The following is a 21,606-nucleotide window of genomic DNA, read 5'->3' as shown; positions in this document are numbered from 1 at the left end:
GCGAGGATGTGTGCTGTAATAGACTCGGTGTATATGATGTCTTTGATCGCTTGTAGTCGAACCTATATGAAACAGGACCGATTTTCTAGACGAAGAGGCTCAAAATAAGTTTGAATCCCCTGGCAGCGAACAGGCTTGCCACAGTCATTTCTCCAGCATCTAGAGCCAATCTTCGATGCTCGGGTCATCGATCTGTATCGCTGCATGTACAGAGCCAATAACAAAGAACGTGACGGTTCTAGCCCAAGCGAGCTAATACGCGGAATCTCTTGTAAACATGGTCTGCTGTTGCGATTCTAATGGTCCAGATGCTCCAACCAAGGGGAAAAGGTAATTTTACGCCACAGAGCGATGATCAATGCGACTCGGATGACACATATGCCGTGATAACACACCCTTCGAAGCATGTAAAGGAAGTAAGAGCTCGATACTTTGCAGTCTTACTATGGAACTGCAGGTCATTATCCGCAAGAGCCAATCAGATGCACCTCCGGCGAGCCATACCGGGCTCTGAACGGTCCCGAGTAATGTTACGGGATCGTTGGTCCAGGGATTGAAGCCCCGAGAGCGTCCTGCAACTTATCTGCTATATATCCTCCGGCACATTTGAAGTCTTTCATCATGTAGCCAAAGTCTTCGAGCTGACGACACTGGCATCGAACCCCCATGGCGAAGATACCCTACCTTGAGCCCGCCGGTAACGGAGAACTTGAACCGCCAAGAGTCTACAACGGAGCTGGCACAACCTTCAATCCATTCATTGTCGAGTTCTATAGTGGTGATCTAGGAAGCCCCATGAATTTCTCCCCCGCGAGGAAATGGTCCATTATTCTCATAGTCACTGTCTCTGTCTTCGCCGTTACACGCACATCCTCAGCCTACTCTGGCTCTGCGAACGAGGTCTTGGCGCAGTTCAACTGCAGCACCGAGCTCTTTTCCCTCGGTATATCTCTATACGTCCTGGGCTCTGCCATCGGGCCCGCGTTGTGGGCGCCCTTTTCCGAATTATACGGCAGGAAAGTCCTGTTCGTTACAACACATGCGTGCATGGTAGCTTTTGTCACTGCTTCCGCTGGGTCGGGCTCAATGCCAGCTCTCTTGGTGTTCAGGTTCCTTACCGGAATGTTCGGCGCATCGCCTCTTACAAACTCTGGCGGCGTCATCATTGCTTCCGACTGCACAACGGGGACTGGCGATGATTTTCTTCTGCACCGCTCCGTTTATGGAGCCTGTCCTGGGTCCGATTATGTCCATGAACGCTGGCTGGAGATGGATGCAAGGCGTCTGTAGCATTCTCATCGGCCTTGTCTGCATTATCGGCTCGCTACTGGTGCCTGAGACATATGGACCGGTGATACTGAGCCAGAGAGCAGCACAGCTCTCAAGGGCAACCGGAAAGCTCTTCAAAAGCGCCGTGCAGCAACATCATGGTGCATCTGCGTCTACTGAACCTTTCCGCAAAGCCCTGATGCGGTCGTGGGTTCTTCTTTTCCGCGAGCCTATTGTTGTGATTGCCGCGACATATCTAGCAATATTATACGGCACCATCTACATGTTCATGCCTGCATTGTCTATCGTCTATCAGCGAGGGAGAGGATGGAGCGAAGGTCTAGGTGGCCTGGCATTTCTCGGTCTGGTCTTTGGCATGCTGATTGGGATACTTTACGCCATCTTCGACGATGAAAGGTATAAGAAACTCGGCAAGTCAGCAACGCCCGAGTCGCGGTTGGCCCCCGGGGCCGTCGGTGCCGTTGCGTTACCCATCGGTCTGTTCGCCTTTGCGTGGACGAACTCGCCTGACATACATTGGGCTGCGAGTATAACCCTTTTAGTGCCGTTTGGCTTTGGCTGCGTCCTGTCCTCCCTGTCCTGCCTTAACTACCTAATTGACTCATACACCATTTACGCGGCTTCGGTGGTTGGGGCCTCAGCAATGCTCAGGGCATTCTTTGGCATGTCATTCCCTTTGTTCACCAGCCAAATGTACGACCATCTTGGGATTCATTGGGCGAGTTCAATACCTGGGTTTTTGACACTTGCATGTTTGCCTTTCCCATTTGCCATGCGCAGATTTGGCGAGACTGAGAGGCTGAAGTGCAAATATGGGTAAGGAGCTGCGAACCTAGTGACACGAATGCAAGTAAAAGATGCCACGGGGCTGAATGGCAGCCAATAAAAATCCTGGAATTCCGGTTTCGCCCGCACACCGGGGACCCGAATACTCGCCCAGGCCGGTCGAATGTATCTGTCGATTGCAAAGTATAATCATTCGAAACGACAGGCTTTTGATGAGCTTTTGCGAGCTCTTATATTTGGTCGAGATGGGTATCAAAGGCGTAGAGGATAGAGATTGTAGAAGGTTCTAAGTGTATGTAGTGCCTACTTCATGGTAACCTATTATTGCTGAAAGCTTTTATCCTTGAACATTGTTGCCCAGCATTAAGAAAGCTCACGGGCCTCCTTTTCCTTTCCCGGTACTCTATCTTCTTCACATAACAGTATGAGAGACGCTTCAAGCTCAATATGGTGCCGACGCAGAATACCGCAATTGCTCGCGCGACGTCATTTGTTTGGTTGATTACATGTGATTGATAACGGCCTCCTTCGCTCAATCTGGCCGTCACCGCTATTATATCCAGTACTTCAATGTCATAACCACGGGTATTGCTTCGTAGAACCACGGGCAATGGATAGGATCTGCATTGTATTTGTCTAGCTTCTTGTCTCCTCCGTGCTTTTTATCCGCTTGGTAGGACACCAGGCGTTGCGGCAGGCATTGCAGCGCCATCTATCGGAGAATTTCGTCTTTTAAAGTCATCACAAATGTATTCCATAGTGACGAATTCAACCCCCTCATGTTCCAGGAAATGCTCAATAAGCCTGCGAGGGGTCAGAAGGAAAGTCTGGCGGTACCAGGATATTATGAAGGGAAAGAATGCTCGTTACTACTCACCGTTCGTGCATCAAGATGACTTGCGGGCGGCCCGAGACATCGGGGTGGCAGGTGATCGGGAAAATGAACTCATCATACTCTCGGTAGCAGTAGTCAAAAGTATCTCTCCAGATGTCCTCGACGTCCCGCGGGTTCACATATCCGTGGCTGTTGGGAGCGGATTTAACGAACATCATGGGCGGCAGGTCATCGATATACCAGTTGGCAGGAATTTCCACAAGCCCCGTTTCTCTGCCATTGACTAGCGGCTTCATCCATTCTTCTGGATGCCTGCTATAGTCAATCTTGGTCCACGCATCACCAGTCCGAAGATAGTAAGCCTGACAGTCGTGATGGCTCAGGCTGTGGTCGTATTCGATTCCGTAGTCCAGAAGAAGCTGCGCTCCCTCAGCGCTGGCTTCCCACCATGGGGCAACGCTTCCCTTGGGCGGTTTGCCGCAAAATTCCGTGAGCAGCTTGTACGTTTTGTCGAGAACAGCCCGTTGTTGTTCCAACGTCATGTCTGCTGGGTTCTCATGAGAGTAACCGTGCAGGCCGATTTCATGGCCGGCGTCTCGCACCGCCGCCATCTCTTTTGGAAACGACTCGAGAGTGTGACCTGGAATGAACCACGTCGCCTTGATGTTGTATTTATCAAACATCTTGAGCATACGCTGTGTTCCAACAGTAGCGGCAAAGATTCCTACACATTTGTTTAGCAATCTTGTCACTTCCCGAGGAGGTGAGCTTCCTCAGGCCGCGACTTGCCTCTGCTAATGTCGCTAGTTGAGTTCTCGCCTCCGTAGGAGCCTAACCATCCTGCGACTGCGTCGACGTCGACACCCCAACTAACCAAGACACGCTTCTTTGTCATCGTTGGAGGGCAAGGAGAGTCTGACATGCAAGCAGTGGAATCTCCTCAACGTTAACGTGCGTCTATCCACGTGGACCTCACTAATCTCTGGTATTAGGATGACGTGGGGAAGTCTGGAGATAAAAGGATGCGGGAAATGGGGTTCTTTATTTAAGCTCAAGGGATACAGTGCTCCCATGAGATCATCCCCTCCATCCTACCTAAATAAAGCGCCTCTAAACCAAGCATTAGGGAATGACCCAGCCGACCCCGCCTTGTTTGGAGAACTCCCTTATTAGGTACACTTTCCACCCTCTAATGGCGTACAAAAAGTTTTCGACACCTTCTGAGTTTTGGTAGTAGAGCAGCCTAGCGCATACAACTGGAAGCTTTTGGCAAAGACATTTGGTGCAACGCGCACAATGACATGAGCCTTCAAGGTTGTTCTTGGATAAAACAAGAGACAGCGGCGCAGTTCCATAGGTAAGGTCGGAGGCTGCCCCTTGAGTGTAAGTGCCCGCCTTTTTCAGCAGTCATTCGCCAATTTCGCTCATTCATCGTTGTGATGGGCTCTGCACTACAATGGCGCCCTTCAAGCCCTAACAATGTTGATGCAATAGCGACTCATGCTACCGGTGATCGACCCTCGCGCGGTGTAAGTGAAGGTTGCTCGCAAGCGGACATTGTCCGGCGCTCTTATCGTTATACCATGGCGAAGCGGTCCGCTATCCGAGAGACACAAGTTCGGCTGGTTATCTTGGAGGACCTCTGACACTGTCACAAAATTGATCTAATCAAGCAAATACACGAAGTACCATGCGCGCGTACCTAGGGATTCTATAAGGTATTACTCCATAGATATCTGTGGAACATCTAGATAAGCATGTATCCACTGATAATGATACGCATGATATCAAGGTTGTGTTCTTTATTTGGTTGGTAGGTAGATAGGGAATGGCCACAACCAGAGAGGTGTCAGACGCATGTAGAGCAAAACAGCGACGCCGGGGACGCTCATCCAGGACGAAGCACCACTCGCTGAAATACAGCATCTTATTGAGCATCGAAGCATTTTATCCCCGTAAAGTCTATGTAGGCCATGTGGACTCTGCATCTAGCTAACGCTGCTAGTAAATGTCTATCACAAAATTATGGAGTCAATAGAGTGATCCATGTTGTGCAATCATCAAGAAGAATCCCTCAAGGACAGATTACTGCTACCGACTGGGCACAAAGTCGAAAGGCAATTTCCCATGTAGCTAATCTCACGCTGAGAGTCGGTCTCCCATCTAACAAACATATGTCATTGACACCCCCCATTTCGTACAAAACGCTTCGAAAACCACTGAGAAAACACATACTATTATTTTTCCACCATTCCGCGAAGTACAACAGATCTATCCGGAACTTTGTGTTACCATCTAGGGACCCAAGTCCATACAAGGCAGGCGCCTACATAGATCCGGTGACCTCGTGCCGAGGCCGTTGCCCATAACGCGCCTCAATCCAGGTCTTGCTCCAGTTACTCCGCATTTTCCCCCGCGTTGCGGTTCGTCAGGGCCACGATGCTATTCAATCTCTCGGCAAATCGGCACGCACGGCCGTAGCTTATCAACGCTAACCAGGGGGCTTTAGAGGAAGCTTTTTCATCCTAGTGCTCGACTTCTGTTCCTTTGTCACGGAGGCCTGTTGATAATTACCCACGAAGTCTTACCCCACGTACGCCTTGTCGAACGCTGGGAACGGAAATAATAATGGGAGCACATCCATACGAGCTCTGTAAAAGCGACTCAGGTGACGTTACATTGTCCTTGCGGCCACCGATCTTTCCTGGACGCGAATGCTTCCGGAATAGCAAGGCTCTCTCTTGGAGTAGATCGACTAGTTTGTCACCAATATCCCCCACACAAGTTGCCAGTTTCAAGGATTGGGCTCTCCATGGGGCACGGAGGACACTCTGTCAGGCCTGTATATATGATCGATGCAGCCAAGTTGCAAATAGATCTTCTTTTACTTTCAATTCGATCTCGCAAACCCCACATGAATCGCAGTATCGGGTAGGAAGCTACTGGCCGACTCCTTGGCCTCCGAGAGTCCGATATCAACATGGAGAAGCATGAAGAGACAGCTGCGAGCGGGCAGGATGTGAGGCCCGTGGAGAAGGGCGAGCTTGTTCACATTGACGTTACTCGCGATATCACCCGCGTTGAACATGAACTGGGCTTCTGGCAAGCTATGAGACAGTATCCCACCGCAACATTCTGGGCCATGTTCTTCAGCATTGCCGTCATCATGTCAGGCTACGATGGCCAAATCATCTTCTCCTTCTATGCACTTCCAGCGTTCCAAAAGAGATACGGAAATCTCGTCGATCCCGTCCACGGCTCCTACGAGATCCCAGCTCCATGGCAAACTGCTCTGGGGATGGGCAACCCGATCGGCCAAGTCTTGGGCGCACTTGCCAGCGGCTATCCCATGGAAAGATTTGGACGGAGATGGACGTTGGCCGTGTGCTGCGTATGGTCCATCGGCTTTGTCTTTGTGCAGTTTTTCGCCACGTCTCTTCCGATGCTCTGTGCCGGCGAAATTCTCGGCGGACTGGCTTACGGATTCTACGTGGTTATTGCTCCAACGTACGCTTCCGAAATCTGCCCATTGGCTCTCCGAGGTCTGCTCACGGCATTTATCAACCTGGCCTTTGTTATCGGACAGTTCATAGCTCAGGGAGTCGCTGCTGGCCTTGAGGGTCGAGAGGACGAATGGGCATATAAAGCTCCATTTGTATGTGTTAAAACCCGTCCATCGCGGAGTTCCTGTGTCCGGACCATGGCAGCTTACTTTGTTACTCGGCTAGGCACTGCAATGGCTCTGGCCTTTGGTCATCCTCGTGGGTTTGCCCTTTGCGCCGGAAAGTCCATACTGGCTCGTACGTCAAGGGAGAAAAGAGGATGCCCGCAGCGCCCTTGAGAAACTCTCGTCCTCGAAGAACGCGCCGGATATTGACCAAGTACTACTTGGTGTCGAGCAGACCGACCTGTTGGAGCAAGAGTTCGAAGCTACAACCGATTACTGGGATCTGTTCAAGGGTGTCAACCGTGTACGAACAGAGATCACAATCATGGTATATCTGATCCAGGTTATAGCGGGAAATCCGCTTATCGGATACGCGAACTACTTTTTTGAAGAAGCCGGCCTAGATCCTTCAGACGCATTCGACAGTAAGTACCAAATCCTGTGCAACAGCATTTGACTGCCTGTTGACAGAATGATAGTGGGTGTTGGGAACACTGCGCTGGGATTTGTCGGTACCATCATCTCCTGGTTCCTGCTAAACTATGTAAGTCTACCCAAGAGCTTGGCGAAGATGGAGCTGATGGCCTGTTATAGTTCAAACTTGGTCGTCGAACAATCTACACCACCGGCATGTGGGTGATGACATTGCTCCTCTTTATTATTGGCTTTCTAAGCATCCCGACGCATAATACCGGCGCAATCTGGGCGATGGCTAGCTGCATGGATATGTAAGTTGGCGTTCGAGGTTTTGCTCCCTTTCCCTCTGCCCCCCCTTTACTAACTGCGTTTTCCTACCTTTGCAAAGATGGACGTTTATCTATCAAATGACCGTTGGGCCTATCTGCTTTGTTGTCATTTCTGAGATATCCTCTACCCGACTCCGCACAAAGTCCATCGCTGTTTCTACTGCGGTTCAGTCATTCTTCAACATCATTAGCACGATTGCCATGCCGTATATGCTAAACAGCGACCAAGCCAACTGGGGAGGCAAAGCAGGCTTTCTGTTCGGGGGGATCAGCTTCTTCTGTGCAATTTGGTGTCATTATAGATTACCCGAAAGCCAGGGAAGAACGTTTGAGGAGCTGGATATCCTCTTTCAGAGAAAGGTCCCACTGAGGGACTTTAAGACGTACAACCTCTTAGAAGAAACGGATGTTGAAAAGGCTACAATGGCATGATCTGAAAGGGTTAGGTCTCCAAATCGAGGGAATCGACAAGGCCTATATACCTTCCACCACGTGAGCGAAGTAAATATAATGTGCCGTTTAGGCTAGCAATCCCTCTGCAAATGGAAGGAGATATGTAATTAAGGAACCTTTTTTCTTATAACAATGCCTTCGAACTAGTATTGCCTTCCCGAAGTAATGGCAATAACATATCTTTTGGCTATCTCTTAACTGTTACCCATGTATCAGACATTTAGTTTGTCTGGAAATGAGAAGATACATTCTTGCTGCAATTGCTGGGTAGCACGCCCTCAAGCGCTGATGGTTGGAGAGTATCGAAACGCCAAAGCACTGCAAAAGTGCTATATTATAGTTGTGCACGGAATGGGTACGCCGGATGCTTTGATGACGATCGGTATGTTGCGGTTGCAAATGGTCTTGGCCGCCGGGCAAAATTGCGTTTGAGCCATCTGGAGAAGAGAATGATAGATCCCACTGGAAAGGGTTTCTGTGGCATTATCCAATAAATATCGAGCCACCTCGATGTTCCCGATGGATGATCTTTCAAAATCTCCCCGGCCATGTAGTTAGGAACTCAAATCGTCAGTTATACTCACAGACAGCTTTGTTCAAGATTTGGTAAGGGAGACATACCATACGCCTCTCCAACCAATGTAAGGCAGCTGTCGATCGGTCGAAGGACGATCGGGAAATTGCACCCAGCAAGGATAGAGACTACGTCTCCGGGTTGCAGTTTGGAGTTGACCTGTAACAAAGCGCATAGCAAGGACCCGTCGTTATGAACTCGAAACGTCTTCAAATCTCCGATTGGTACTCTCTTCAGAATTGAGACTGTTGCTAAAACAAGTTATTTGGGGTTTCAAACATTGCAAATGCATTCTTCAATGAGTTTCACAATATCGAAACCCCTAAAAAAATGAGAGCTACCGTTACCATGACGCTCGCCCAGATTCTCATCCCTGAAAGAAGAGCAGTGTCGGCTGCATTCTCGAAAGTTCTGCTTCGTTGCTCAATTTCATTGGCTTGGATGCATGCAACGATTGCTGGCTGGCCAGCAGATCCCCTTGGATGATTGTCATCACGACCTCTTTCAGCGAATCCAGTGACGACGAGCCAGACTTGTCGAATGGCGTTGTAATAAGCTGTAAAGTTCCCGCGCTCATGGCTCTCATGACCAAAACGCATCTGAAGCGTTGTCCTGCTGTTAACAGGGCGGGCTTCAGAGTGATTGTCAGCATGGGGGAACCAAAAAAGTGTTCATCGAGGAGAGTGGCGATATAACGTACCAGAAGTTGAACCGAATCCTTCTCCATCTGATAAGCCAAGCTCATCGACACAAACTGGGGGCAGCGTATTATTTTGGCATTGTGTGCCTCCTTCCAGCCACTCTCGAAACGCACTCAAGCAATTGTCGGATAAAAGCCCATTACAAGTTCCCTGAGCTGATGCAGGGTCCGAATTCTTCAGCCTTGAACTGCTGTAGACGCTGCGGCATATGAACCATGACGGATCTGCGGAACCAATCAAGCCTTGAGGGGCCGTCCAGTCAATCTGGGTGCCAGTAACGAAGCGACCACTTGAGAAGTCTTCTCCAGGAATATCACTAGACACTGATATTGACAGCGTCCAATTATCGCTTCTTTCACCCGGATACCTTGCAGTAACATTGTATCCATAAGTGCTCGCTGCTCCAGTTGCGTTTGCGCGACGCATTCCAAGTACCCAATCCGTATTCAAGATACTCTGCGCTTCATCTCCAAAAGTCTGTGCACGGCTGAAGAGACTGAGGAGAGGCAAGCTGATCAAGTTCGTATATCTCATTGTGAAGGTATAGGTAGTGTTAGAGTGGCGTTGACGCTTTCGGGGTAAAGTTGAGGCGTGAGGTAGGTTAATTTTTGAACCTTGATACCAAACCATCAAAGAGTATCAGCGGCTTTATACTCTATCAAAGGTAGTACACTTCTATGCGATGGCAACTGTACAACATTGAAGGCAAGTTCGTCAAACTCCCCCTGAGGGTCCTTCAACCCTATGATGATGCTTACGCCAAATACGGGGCTTGTTTCTTGCTGTGGATCTAAAGTCCGTTGCACATCGTCAACAATCTCTTCTACGGGCTTTCAGTATCGTTTCGGGCTGGTAACGACATTTTGTGACGGTAGGGATCGTCTTCAAACAGTGGGCTCAAGAGACCTTAGTTCTTCCACACTAGATGCAGTCTCCTAAATGCTAAGCATAAGAAGCTTCTACAGATAAGAATGTCAATTTCGGAAACCAAAAAGTTATGAGGGAAGATGGCGAGCTGTTGCTGCCATCGCGTTGTGATCGATGCATCTCTCTCTTCCCTCTCTCCTCTCTCCTCCTCTCTCTCTCTCTCTCTCTCTCTCTCTCTTTGCGGCTTTGTCTCAACTGTGCAATCTTTTCAACAAAACAAATACTCATTACACTAACAAAACAAGTCTCAGTATGTTGGAGGGGGGAGTCAGGGGTCGTATTTAAACATAAGATAATATCCGTTGCCTCCATTCCTGAGTTACGTTGTGCTTCACTCTCACAAGAACATCGCGTGCAATCTAACCTTATCTGTCAAATACTAGGGCACGAAATTTCGAGTAGAGAAGCCACAATTTTTTACCAAGAGCATCATTGTGGAGTTTATGGATTAGGACGCAAAATGCTACAACCTTTTCGATGTGAAGCGCTGTTCTACCCGCCCATGCATCATCATAATGGATATCCTTGTGTTTCTCAGACGACACTCTTCTACATACGTAGTGCGGACATGTAGCCGGCAAACTCCTCGGCCTTTTCAATTGCTCTTGGCTCCCATTTTCACCAACCTTAGGTGAGTAGGTCATGAAATAGCTAAAGACTTCTTTTGCAATAACACAGGCCTTGCAACTTGTGGCTGTAACTTGTGCACTTTGAGGTACCTGATTAAGCGTCTTATCGCGCATGGGTTATGTTCCGCCACCGAAACAAAACGTCTCGCCGCCAACTCGTATTGGAAGTTCGAAGGTCGGAGTTTTCAGACAGCTTACAACCTTAAGAGTTTAAGTTTAAGAGAGAAGTTAACAACTCGACAACTAACTCCATCCATGTTTGTCTAGTTTCCGCGAGTCGCAAAAGCTTCAAGGGCCAATCAAGAGCCGAAGGACACGAGTTCCCCTTCTTGACACTTCACGTTTTCCGTGTTTTTACATACCTATGCATGTGTACGCGCTTATCCACTCAATCAAACACTAGTCAGTCCAACTGCTGCTTTGGGACATAGCGACGACTTTGCCGCTATGTGACGGTCTTGGGACAAGGCCAAAATACTGCTCATGCGAGAGAGACGTGTACGCGCTCGTTGTAGAAGAGAGGAATGCTTCATGCCTTGTATGAAACCCCAGGGATGATCGACAACGCCCACGGCGTCTCATAGAGCCAAAGCCGGCGTTCTCCGTACCGGGTTGTTAGGCAGCAATGACAGGCAAGTCTGGACTTTCATGTACTCGTAATTCGCATGCTCATCACAGACCTACTATGTGAGTTATCTGTGTGTCTAAATATAATACCTACTTACCAAGATCTGTAAGACCTGCAGTTTTGGCTGTTGAAAAGGCAAAGCTGGTACTGGCGGCAGCAGCACTGCATACGCGACACACCCTCGCAGTCTCCCGATATGGGGCACAATATGTCAGCCCAGGAAGGCTGTGCCATAACCCCTTTATGGATTAGTGATGGCTGCGATGTCCGGCGGACTTCGGATGTGATAGCTCTTCACACTCCTCCGTTAATTCTCAGATTGCCCGACCCTGGCCGGGCCTTGTGTCGTGTCGTTTGCTCTGCCCTGTTTATTGATAGATCTGCTGACTAGTATCATGCGCCTGTGAAGTAATAAGATTGCCAGTCGCCCCTTGGATGGAAGCTAGTACCTCAAGTGGACGTGAATTGCATGGAAAGTGGAAAATAACGCCTAAACGGAGGAGGAAGGTCCACTCTAGTCTAAAGCTATCTGCGACAGTAAGCTTAATCAGATTCTTATTTGGGCTAGTCGTATATGCCCAAGCTGTGAGTAGTAACTCAAGGTGCTACAATGAATCGGGCCGGCGTTCTCCTGCGCTGTATGGATGGTTCGCATATCATAGGTTGACAAGCATAATGCGATACCAGTTGATGTGATACAAACAATAGATGAGAAGGAGCTACTGAGGTGTCGTTGATTGCCCACTCGCTGGTGCGTACGAAGTAGGGAGTACCCTGACAATTGATCAAGAATCTGCCACACAATAAGGCTCAGTTTAAGTCTGTATATAAGTCTGTTTGGTTCCTAGCAACTGGACTGAAGTCTTTCGCGTCACCCATCGTCAGCTCTTGGACAACTCCTACAGCTTGCCAAGCAAGATGCGTTACTCCATTGTTGCACCGGCCCTTCTCGCCGGCACCGCTTTTGCGTGGCTTCCCCAGGACCGCGATCTGGCAGCCTTCAACCAGACGCTTCGATATGAGCAGCTCGGCAAGCGGTTTGAGCCTTCCTTGGCTTCTGGCATCACAAAGATCCGCGGTGTCAACTTTGGTGGTAAGTCAATGTCCGACCCCGGGAAGAGTTCGGCGAATCGTGGCTCACGCGCCCATTCCCAGGATGGCTGATCTGCGAGCCTTGGATGATGTCCAACGAGTGGAATAACGTCATGGGCTGTAACGGCGCTGCCTCCGAGTTCGACTGTATGCTTCAGCATTACTCGGGCAACAACCGCGCCACCGGAAACCAGAAGTTCCAGAACCACTGGCGAGACTGGATCAACCCTGCCACTGTTCAGTCAGTCCACGATGTCGGTTTGAACACCATCCGTATCCCCATTGGATACTGGTCCTATGTCGACATCGTCGACAAGGCAAGCGAGCCATTTGCAGATGGCAACCTCATGCTGCCGTACCTCGATGCTGTCGTCCAGAAGGCCGCTGACCTCGGCATCTACGTAATCATTGATCTCCACGGTGCCCCTGGCGGCCAGCAGCAGGACGTCTTCACCGGCCAGAACCCCAACCCCGCGGGCTTCTATAACTCGTACGACTTTGGCCGTGCAGAGAAGTGGCTGTCATGGATGACAAACCGCATCCACACGAACCCCGCCTACTCAACCGTCGGTATGATTGAGGTTCTCAACGAGCCTGTCTCTAGGCATGATGGAGGGAATCGCTACCCGGCCCCTGGCCAAGACCCGGGCCTTGTGCAGACCTACTACCCGGGTGCCCTCAAGGCTGTGCGCGACGCTGAGGCTGCGCTCAACGTCCCCAGCAACAAGAAGCTGCATGTGCAGTTCATGTCCAGCAAGTGGGACTCTGGCGATGCTCGCAGCAACGCTGCAGTCAAGAACGACCCCATGACAGGCTTCGACGACCACAACTACATTGGCTTCGCCCTCGGTAACACTGGTGATCAGTACTCCCTCATGCACAGTGCTTGCACCGACTCTCGGGTTGTGAGCGGCCAGGACTTTGCCATTACGGGCGAATGGAGCATGACGTCTGGTGCTGATTGGCACGACGCAAACTTCTTCAAGAAGTTTTTCACAGCTCAGCAGCAGCTGTACGAGTCCCCTGGAATGGACGGATGGATCTACTGGACCTGGAAGACGGAATTGAACGATCCTCGCTGGACCTACTCCTATGCTACTTACCTCAACTACATCCCAACCAATGCTGCTGCTCTGCAACAGAACGTGTACCAGGATGTCTGCTCTGGATACAGGTAAAGATTGGACCGTTGGATCCTAGGATCTCCTTTATCAGGGGTTCAGATTTATCTCTCTTTTAATGAACCATATTCTATTCACAAGTGGAGGCTACTATATCTTCTTAAAATCATGAGGAATCCATGTCTTCCGCCTCTAGCAGTCTCCACATCTCAGCGTGATACGACTGTAAAGCTCCTACAGCTTGGCATTCTTTAACAGTCTACCTTGACATGGGCGATGCCTGCACCATCCGAGAAGATCTCTTTCAACGTAATGAAAGGTAAATCAGTGAGAAGACTAGAAGCAGAAATAAGCTACCCAATGATATTGACTCTCGACAATCTATTGCTCCACGATGTCTCGCTTGAATGTAAGGTTGTGTGTTGCTCTAGAACTAATAAAGTCTTTGTCATATTAAGAGAGAATACACTGTAAACTCTACTTCATCTTGTATCTTTTTCCAAATCTTCGATAATGGCAGTGAAGCTCCGAGGGGCTATCATTACCATTATTTTCGGATTCCTGCTATTCCATACGAAGCATTTCAGCAACGAGTGCTCCTGAATTATTTGCTACTGCCACGTTAAGAAACCGTTGACCGTAGAAATAACTACGAGTCCCTTATGGAGGCACTCTTTTCACTCTTGCTCCTACTACCAAGGTAGGGAAAATTTCGGCAGTCCTGTCGCTAGATGAGCTCGAGGGTGCCTATGATGACTCCTGTTCAACAATTATATGAACAAGGGCATGACCTATCTTCTCTGAATACATGTGGAGCTGCTTGTCTAGGCTACGGCCGGCGACCTCAACTGCACCACGACGCCAATTAGTGGCCGTGAATCGCCTGGCGGATATCCCTGGTTCCGTTCTCAGGCACCAATAGGATGTGATGTCATAAGCCAACTGGAACTGCCTTGCCTACTATCCCGTCAACGGGCAACGCCGAGCCCGGCTGGCTGACCTTTGATGGGACGGAAAAAGAACACCTCTTTTGTGTACGGTGCAGAATCCGATTACAATGGCAAGTCCGGGAGAGACCTGCCTCCTGATATTGAGCATGGCTGGACTGGAGTCGACAGCGTTCGTTAACTAACTGGAGAACTGTTGAGTATCTGGGGACGACATTTCTGTTCAGCGACTCCATGTCGTGGCTTGGTGTGAGTAAGAGAACACGATGCAACGGTTCAGCTTGCACTCAGCACTGTAGCTCTATCTTGTAGTGACTAGCATAACTCGCAACGATTACTTCCCGCAACATTCTCGCATTCTCGTGGTGGAGGGGTACTGCGTTGAATAAGTACCTAAACTTCTGAGACAAGGTACAGCTCGGTAATCCGCCGGAGCCGCTCTTTCGCCGCTTTCGCCGCTTGCACTACTCTGTCTGCCGCCGCCATCGAGCCTCGGGCGGCAGTGGATGGTCGAGGAATTTCCGCTTAGTGATACAGCGGGGAAGGACAGTCTGTTGGGTCGAGACTGTGTCCCCTCGTACCTCGACAGGACGAAGGGCCACCAATGCTCATTATGCTCGTTCCCTACTTTGTTGAGAAATATGGGTCGGTTGTCAAAGAGTGAACCTTGAACGATCCTCTCACTAGGTGAGCAAGGTAGCTAGTAGAATCCTTTGTTCCGGTTATTCTAACTCATGAGAGCGACAACTGAGCAATCAGCCTACTGCTACGGAACTATTATTAATCATTTCAGGCGGCTGCTCTAAGTAATGGAATTTTTTCAAAGACGGCTATGCATATATTAGGTAGAGGGGAGAAGGGTTCAGAACCGGCTCATCTCAGCTCTTTCATATCACGCACATCGTCTTCTCTGCCATTTTGACCATGTCCACTCCAGTACTTCATTATTTCCGCCTGGGAAGCCTTGGTAGGGGCGAAATTGTCCGGTAATGATGACTCAAATGCTGTCACAGATACACAGATTCGCGACCTGCTAATGTCCGAACCAGAGTATTTTTGCGAGAGCTTAATATCGAATACGAGGATAAGTACTACGCATATGACGATACCTGGCCAGGCATCAACAAATCCTTGGGAATTAGTATCACTGGCAGCCTGCCGGTCTTGGAAATTGACGGCCAAAGGCTCTACCAAGTAAGGGCGCATTTGTGTTGCAAATACTCTCTAGATCCGTCATTGCAAGACGAGTCAGCTATGCTAATCTTTGAGAGCTTATCCTAGCACCTCGCCATTCTTCGTTATCTGGCGCGCCGATCCGGTGCATACGACGGAGAAACAAACTACGAAAAGTATCTTGTCGATGCTGTAGCCGACATGTACAATGACTGGCGAGTAAGTACTCCGTAATCTCAAACTTGGTGCATTTGTGTTTTTCCTACAATCCTCCGCTGTTGTGTCATGGATCGATGAGACTTTGGCTTACCATTCATTGGCTTAGACCGGCTGGGTTAACCAGTTGACCGCCAAGGCGACGGATTATAAAGACAAGCACGTCACGAAATTTAACGATCTTTTCACCTACTTCTACTCCCTGGACAACAGCGGCCCCTATCTGCTGGGAAACAAACCTACTTACGTCGACTTTGCCGTCTTTCAAGCTCTGGACAACGACGAGTGCATTGGCTGCGGTGCTGTAAGTTGGCCCTCAACATTCCCATATAACAAGCTCATGCTGACAACCCCGCTAGGATACGCTGTCAGAGCCATTGAAGAAGCTGAGGGAGGCCATCCATGCTCGCCCGAATGTCGAGCGGTATCTGGCTGAGCGAGCTGCAGCAAAATAGGACATGACCCCTGGAGCTGCTGCCTGTCATACAGCCTAAACGGATAACTGCCGCATCAAATGCCTACAGACCATCACATAAAAACCCCAGAATGTACAATCCGTCTTCACGAAGCCTTGCTTCACCTATTAATTGTAAGGGTTCATCATCGGCTGGGGGATTGGACTGTCGCTCTTTCTTGCGCATCTGGCGACAAATGATCCCAGAACAATGTCAAGTAGCCATAGCGCCTTACAGTATTCCAAACCCTAAAATAACCCAGCTGAATTGCAGTTTTTCTTTTATAAGATCACTCTGCTGTGCCCTATGTATTTACTAAACGGAAACAGGTGATTGTCACGCCGACCTGATATAGACCGAATCCTTACTCCCACGGCTACGGCATGTGTAGCTACCTACGCAGCTAAGGTAGGTCAATATCGTGGAGGTTTGGGTTGCTCACGCCTCAATGTTTGCAACTGAGACTGCCGTTACGGTGGACTGCGACAGAATGCGCCATTGAACGACAGCTTCCAGAGAGCATGTACTTCACGTAAGATTCTACCCTTTAACTGCATAGGTATGGGTGCATATTCTTTTCTTAGACAGATATAATAGCTTTCAATTGCCTTGCACTAAGCATGGCCGCAGTTCTACACCACTTCTTTTTTCACATTTGCACTTTTGATGAACGATTCACGCCATGGACCAGGTTAGCTTGGAGCTATTGTGCCTGATCGCTGAGCATCTTGAGCTCCCTGATTTATGTCGCTGGATGTTGGCAAGCAAAAATCTCAACTTCTCCCTAAAAACAATTCTCCACGAGAAAGCGGTTGCTCTTGATTCAGAGAGAGGATGGCCGTATTACCTTGTGCGCGCAGCTTTGACAGACAAGGCGGCGAATGCTTTCCAGATCCTTTTGCATCAGACGAAACTCGAAGACATTGATAAACCCAACATTGATCTAAGCGAGGTCCCGGGATATTACGACCGGACCCTGTTGGAACCATCTGAGCTGGTGTCAATAGATACACCTCGCCGGCTGACCTCTCTTCTGCACGTCGCTTCTCAGTTGTGCAGCCAGGCCACCTTGAAGCTAGTGCTCTCGAGAGGAGCGTCTCCAGATATTCTTGATACGTATGGATGGGCACCTTTGCATTTGGCGGCTTGGAACGGCAATGCAGATGCCTCGCGCATCCTGGTGGATGGAGGTGCGCGTATTGAGCTGAGGAAAATCTGGAATCAGCCGCCGCTGTTCGACAGGTACATGACCGAGCATTCGGGCACGACTCCTCTCCATCAGGCAGCTTCCCGAGGGCATCTGGAAGTGGTAGAACTACTGTTGGCGGCCGGTGCGGACCCGAAGATCATCTGTCACAAGAGGTGCGACGCCTTCGGTGCAACGGCAAAGTCCGGGAACGCGGAGGTCTTTCGGCGGCTTCTCGAAGAAAATCTTGATAGGCCGACTTTGACTGCAGCGCTGAAATATGCAGCAGAAGGGGAAAACACGGCGATTGTGGCAAGATTGCTCCAGCTGGGTGCGGTAGCCCATGATGCGCTGGTCCACGCGGTGCAGCATGATCGGTTGGACAATATGCGGCTTCTCTTTGATGCAATGGCAGATCCGACGCGTGATATGAACCAAAAGAACATCCTGCACAGGATTCGCAGCAAGAAGGCGACCGAAATGATACTTGCGAGATGCCCTGGCTTGTCCGCCGCTGCTCGGCCAGGAATGTTCCACGGCACTCCATTGGAAACACTTTACGACTATAGCAGGGAGCACAACCCCCAAGAGCTGGAAGAAATTGCGATGCTGCTCATCGAGGATGGGTGTCTGATCCGTGAGCCAGTACCAGTAAATGAAGATAACGACCGCCTTCCAAGCAATCGGAACGTACTGGAAGATGCAGCCTTCTGGGGCCACACAAAAGTAGTCGAGGCTCTCCTCTCACGAAAGAAGTCGTTACTACACGTGCGATATCGAGAAAACGGTTCGCCTTTATTTGCTGCAACATATTCGGCATCTGACAACAAGCTTGCATGTTTCAGACTTCTTGTGGAAGCGGGTGCCGATATTCATGCGGACCCTATCCTTGAGCACTTGTACTCGATGGGTTTGCAGGTCGCTGGCACTCCCCGTCCTCTTACACAAAACGCCCTGGTGACACAGTACCTCATTGACTTGGGAATCGATATCAACAGGCGCTCAGGATCTGAGTACCCTCTCATTCACGCTCTCTGCATGGAAAACGATCAGTCTGCCATGACCCTCATCAAAGCAGGGGCCGACATCACAGTACGATCTCGCGGACGACTGTCAACGCTCCAAGAGGCCGCGCGGCATGGTTGCCTGGAGGCCATGGAATATCTTCTCAAGACAAATAATGTTGAAGAGCTTATGACAAGTGTCGAGAACGAACCTCTACTGCATTTGGTGACATGCGAGGCACATCTGAAACATGGCAAAGTCAAAGGGTATGTGAAGCTGATGGGTCACCTTCTCCTAGGTCACCTAGCTATTTCACCGGAAGATGTAGCTGGCGGTGATTCCACGGAGCTCAAGGACCTCGCATACACTGGCCACATGGAAGTTGTGAGGCGGTTGTGCAAACGAAATATTGTCGACCCAGGAGCGAGACATCGTTCAGGCACGGCGTTTGACCAACTGGCTTTTTGGCATCACGAGGAACTGGTCGACTTGTTGGACGAAGCTCATCAGAAATGGCCGAGACCGCCACCGACGGGTCTATTTAGTCTTTTCCATAGGAGAATCGGTTGAGTGGCGGGGAAGAATAGGACGAGGGGAGACATCCCGCTTCAGGCTTCTCTGGTGATTGCACTGATCCGCATGTCTTCAAAAAACATGGTGACGGGTGCTTGGCGACGATGGATAAACGCACAGACACCACACGCGTCGTTTAACAATTATGATCTGGATAAGGTCGCAATTCAAGCCACGTACGCAGTCCTCTCTCAGCTCTCAGCTCTCTATTATATGTGCCATGATACTGAGAACTCGGTGAAGTCTTCATTGTGGTGGTGCTGCTGGACCGGAGTCGGATTCGGATTCGGAATCGGATTGACCCTCCTCGATCGCCCTACTGTAACACCTCGCCAACTCCATACCGTCTTCTCAAATTGCAAATACTGATCCTCTTCCCCGCATTATCCGCTTACTTCCCGCGCCCCTCTCTTGACGCGGAGCCAGTAACGAGAAGCCTATTTGTCGAAGATATATCGTCATAACCGCGATGAAGAGCATTTTGAGATTCCGATGCTACTCGAACATTTAGCGTTTGCAGGCGTATAAGTAGCTCCTCCCATATCTGCTTCGTCAAATAACTGATATGGCGCGTTACTGATCCTGGGCGAGCTTCGACTGTTTACGGTGTGTGTTGAGAAAGCGACGATTTGAAGGGCACCAAAAGTTTACGTGTCACTGTTCTCATCTGACCAATTATTGGCCTGAAATGGCGTATCAAATCCTGGGGATAGCAGTCATCGCCGCCGTCTTTGTTGTACTCAAAATTCTCAACGCAACCGATACGCCAAAGGTCAAGGGAATCCCCGAGATTCCTGGTGTTCCCCTCTTTGGCAACCTGCTTCAGCTTGGAGCAGACCATGCTCGAGTTGCGAAGAGCTGGGCAGCCAAATACGGACCTGTTTTTCAAGCTCGCCTGGGCAACAGAGTGCGTGTCTCGTACCCCTCACCTCTTCCTGGACCATTCGAGACAAGGAAGCACAACTGACTCGATGTATACTACCTACCTTATAGCGAATTGTATTTGTCAACTCGTACGATGCGGTGAAGCACTTTTGGATCACCCACCAGTCGTCTCTCATCTCTCGCCCGACGTTTCACACCTTTCACTCGGTCGTCTCCTCATCTCAAGGGTTCACGATCGGAACATCTCCCTGGGATGAATCCTGCAAACGCCGCCGCAAGGCAGCCGCTACAGCATTGAACCGCCCTGCTGTCCAGTCCTACATGCCTATCCTCGATCTTGAGTCTACGGTGAGCATCAAAGAGCTGCTCAATGACTGTAGGAATGGCTCGCAAGACGTTGATCCCAGTCCGTACATGGCACGGTTCGCGCTCAACACCTCACTGACCTTGAACTATGGATTCCGTATCGATGGAAATATTAACAACGATCTTCTGGCGGAAATTACGCATGTCGAGCGCGAGATATCCAACTTCCGATCAACGAGCAACAACTGGCAAGATTACATTCCGCTCCTCCGCATATTTAGCAAGACCAACACCAAGGCGGAAGAGTATCGCGTGAGACGGGACAAATACCTGACCGACATGCTTAACGATTTGAAGGAGCGGATCGCAAATGGTACGGATAAGCCCTGCATTACTGGAAATATTCTCAAAGACCCGGAGGCTAGGCTTAACGAAGGTCAGTGCTACTCAACACGAGCTTTCTTTCTCTTCCTTTACCTGTCTGTCAATGTTCTCATGCTAATCATGGTTATCCCTCTAGCTGAACTCAAGTCCATCTGCTTGACCATGGTGTCTGCCGGGCTAGATACGGTACCTGGTAACATCGTCATGGGCATGGCATATCTTTCTACCGAACATGGTCAAAGTATCCAGGCTAAAGCCTTGAAGGCCATCCAGCAAGCTTATCCCAACGGAGATGCCTGGGAAAAGTGCCTGATTGAAGAAAAGGTCCCGTATGTCACGGCACTCGTCAAGGAGACCCTTCGCTTCTGGACAGTCATTCCGATCTGCCTTCCTCGGATGAACATTAGCGATATTCCCTATGAGGGCTCAGTTGTACCAGCCGGAACAACTTTTTTCATGGTTAGTATTCCCATGAGACGCCACATGCTCAACCAGACGGTATCATATGTCAGCGCTGACAGGTTCGCCCAGAACGCTTACGCGGCGGATTATGATGAGGCCAGATTCAAGCTTCCGGACCAATTCATCCCCGAGAGGTTCTTGGAGGATAAGGAGATTGGCACGCCTCATTATGCATATGGGGCGGGCTCTCGAATGTGTGCTGGTTCCCACCTCGCCAACCGAGAGCTCTACACGGCCTACATCCGACTCATTACGAGCTTTCAGATTGTCCCGACGAAGGAACCGGACCAAGCTCCAATCATTCACCCGATCGAGTGCAATGCGACGCCTACCTCGCTCACGACTGATCCAAAGCCATTCAAGGTTGGTCTGAAACCGCGAGACGAAGCTAAGCTTCGAGAGTGGATTGCGGAGGCAGAGGAAAGGACAAAGGATCTGTGATTCATTTGCTGCTTAAAGCGAGGAGTCTATTTTACATATATGTTTGTACCACTACTTGTAATAGTGCAAAAGCGGTCGAGTGAGGTGAACACTGCCATGGCCCCCTTCCTTTAGCTGTCATGTC

At 49.8% G+C, this 21,606-nt stretch overlaps 7 protein-coding genes across 7 annotated transcripts; 6 read left to right on the top strand and 1 right to left on the bottom strand.

Moving 5' to 3' along the window:
* Positions 1-666: 666 nt before the first annotated feature.
* CCMA1212_006621 (uncharacterized protein) lies at positions 667-2,110 on the top strand (the record flags this gene model as incomplete). Its single annotated transcript, XM_073703830.1, has 2 exons — positions 667-1,238; positions 1,291-2,110. The coding sequence occupies 2 exons, from the start codon at positions 667-669 to the stop codon at positions 2,108-2,110; spliced, it is 1,392 nt and encodes a 463-aa protein (XP_073557771.1).
* Positions 2,111-5,891: 3,781 nt separating this feature from the next.
* On the top strand, positions 5,892-7,756 carry CCMA1212_006619 (Maltose permease MAL31; the record flags this gene model as incomplete). The annotated part of the gene is made up of 5 exons (XM_073703829.1): positions 5,892-6,566; positions 6,640-7,003; positions 7,058-7,122; positions 7,173-7,306; positions 7,384-7,756. 5 exons carry the CDS (start codon positions 5,892-5,894, stop codon positions 7,754-7,756), a joined length of 1,611 nt encoding a protein of 536 aa, XP_073557987.1.
* Positions 7,757-8,656: 900 nt separating this feature from the next.
* CCMA1212_006618 (uncharacterized protein) lies at positions 8,657-9,478 on the bottom strand (the record flags this gene model as incomplete). Its single annotated transcript, XM_073703828.1, has 2 exons — positions 8,657-8,966; positions 9,027-9,478. The coding sequence occupies 2 exons, from the start codon at positions 9,476-9,478 to the stop codon at positions 8,657-8,659; spliced, it is 762 nt and encodes a 253-aa protein (XP_073557988.1).
* A 2,606-nt stretch (positions 9,479-12,084) lies between these two features.
* CCMA1212_006617 (putative glucan endo-1,6-beta-glucosidase B) lies at positions 12,085-13,506 on the top strand (the record flags this gene model as incomplete). Its single annotated transcript, XM_073703827.1, has 2 exons — positions 12,085-12,329; positions 12,392-13,506. Exons 1-2 carry the CDS (start codon positions 12,155-12,157, stop codon positions 13,504-13,506), a joined length of 1,290 nt encoding a protein of 429 aa, XP_073557989.1. The 5' UTR covers positions 12,085-12,154.
* Positions 13,507-15,320: 1,814 nt separating this feature from the next.
* CCMA1212_006616 (uncharacterized protein) lies at positions 15,321-16,240 on the top strand (the record flags this gene model as incomplete). Its single annotated transcript, XM_073703826.1, has 5 exons — positions 15,321-15,382; positions 15,446-15,590; positions 15,678-15,788; positions 15,895-16,089; positions 16,145-16,240. 5 exons carry the CDS (start codon positions 15,321-15,323, stop codon positions 16,238-16,240), a joined length of 609 nt encoding a protein of 202 aa, XP_073557990.1.
* Positions 16,241-16,922: 682 nt separating this feature from the next.
* CCMA1212_006615 (Ankyrin-1) lies at positions 16,923-19,001 on the top strand (the record flags this gene model as incomplete). The annotated part of the gene is made up of 1 exon (XM_073703825.1): positions 16,923-19,001. One exon carries the CDS (start codon positions 16,923-16,925, stop codon positions 18,999-19,001), a length of 2,079 nt encoding a protein of 692 aa, XP_073557991.1.
* Positions 19,002-19,692: 691 nt separating this feature from the next.
* On the top strand, positions 19,693-21,482 carry CCMA1212_006614 (Phenylacetate 2-hydroxylase; the record flags this gene model as incomplete). The annotated part of the gene is made up of 2 exons (XM_073703824.1): positions 19,693-19,911; positions 19,998-21,482. 2 exons carry the CDS (start codon positions 19,693-19,695, stop codon positions 21,480-21,482), a joined length of 1,704 nt encoding a protein of 567 aa, XP_073557992.1.
* Between the last annotated feature and the right edge of the window lie 124 nt (positions 21,483-21,606).

The sequence above is a fragment of the Trichoderma ghanense genome, assembly GCF_004382785.1.
Source record: "Trichoderma ghanense strain CCMA-1212 chromosome Unknown scaffold_7, whole genome shotgun sequence".
In the NCBI taxonomy this organism is placed as follows: Eukaryota; Fungi; Ascomycota; class Sordariomycetes; order Hypocreales; family Hypocreaceae; genus Trichoderma; species Trichoderma ghanense.
The sequence above is the reverse complement of the archived record's forward strand: the minus strand, read 5'-3'. Positions and strand labels throughout refer to the sequence as shown.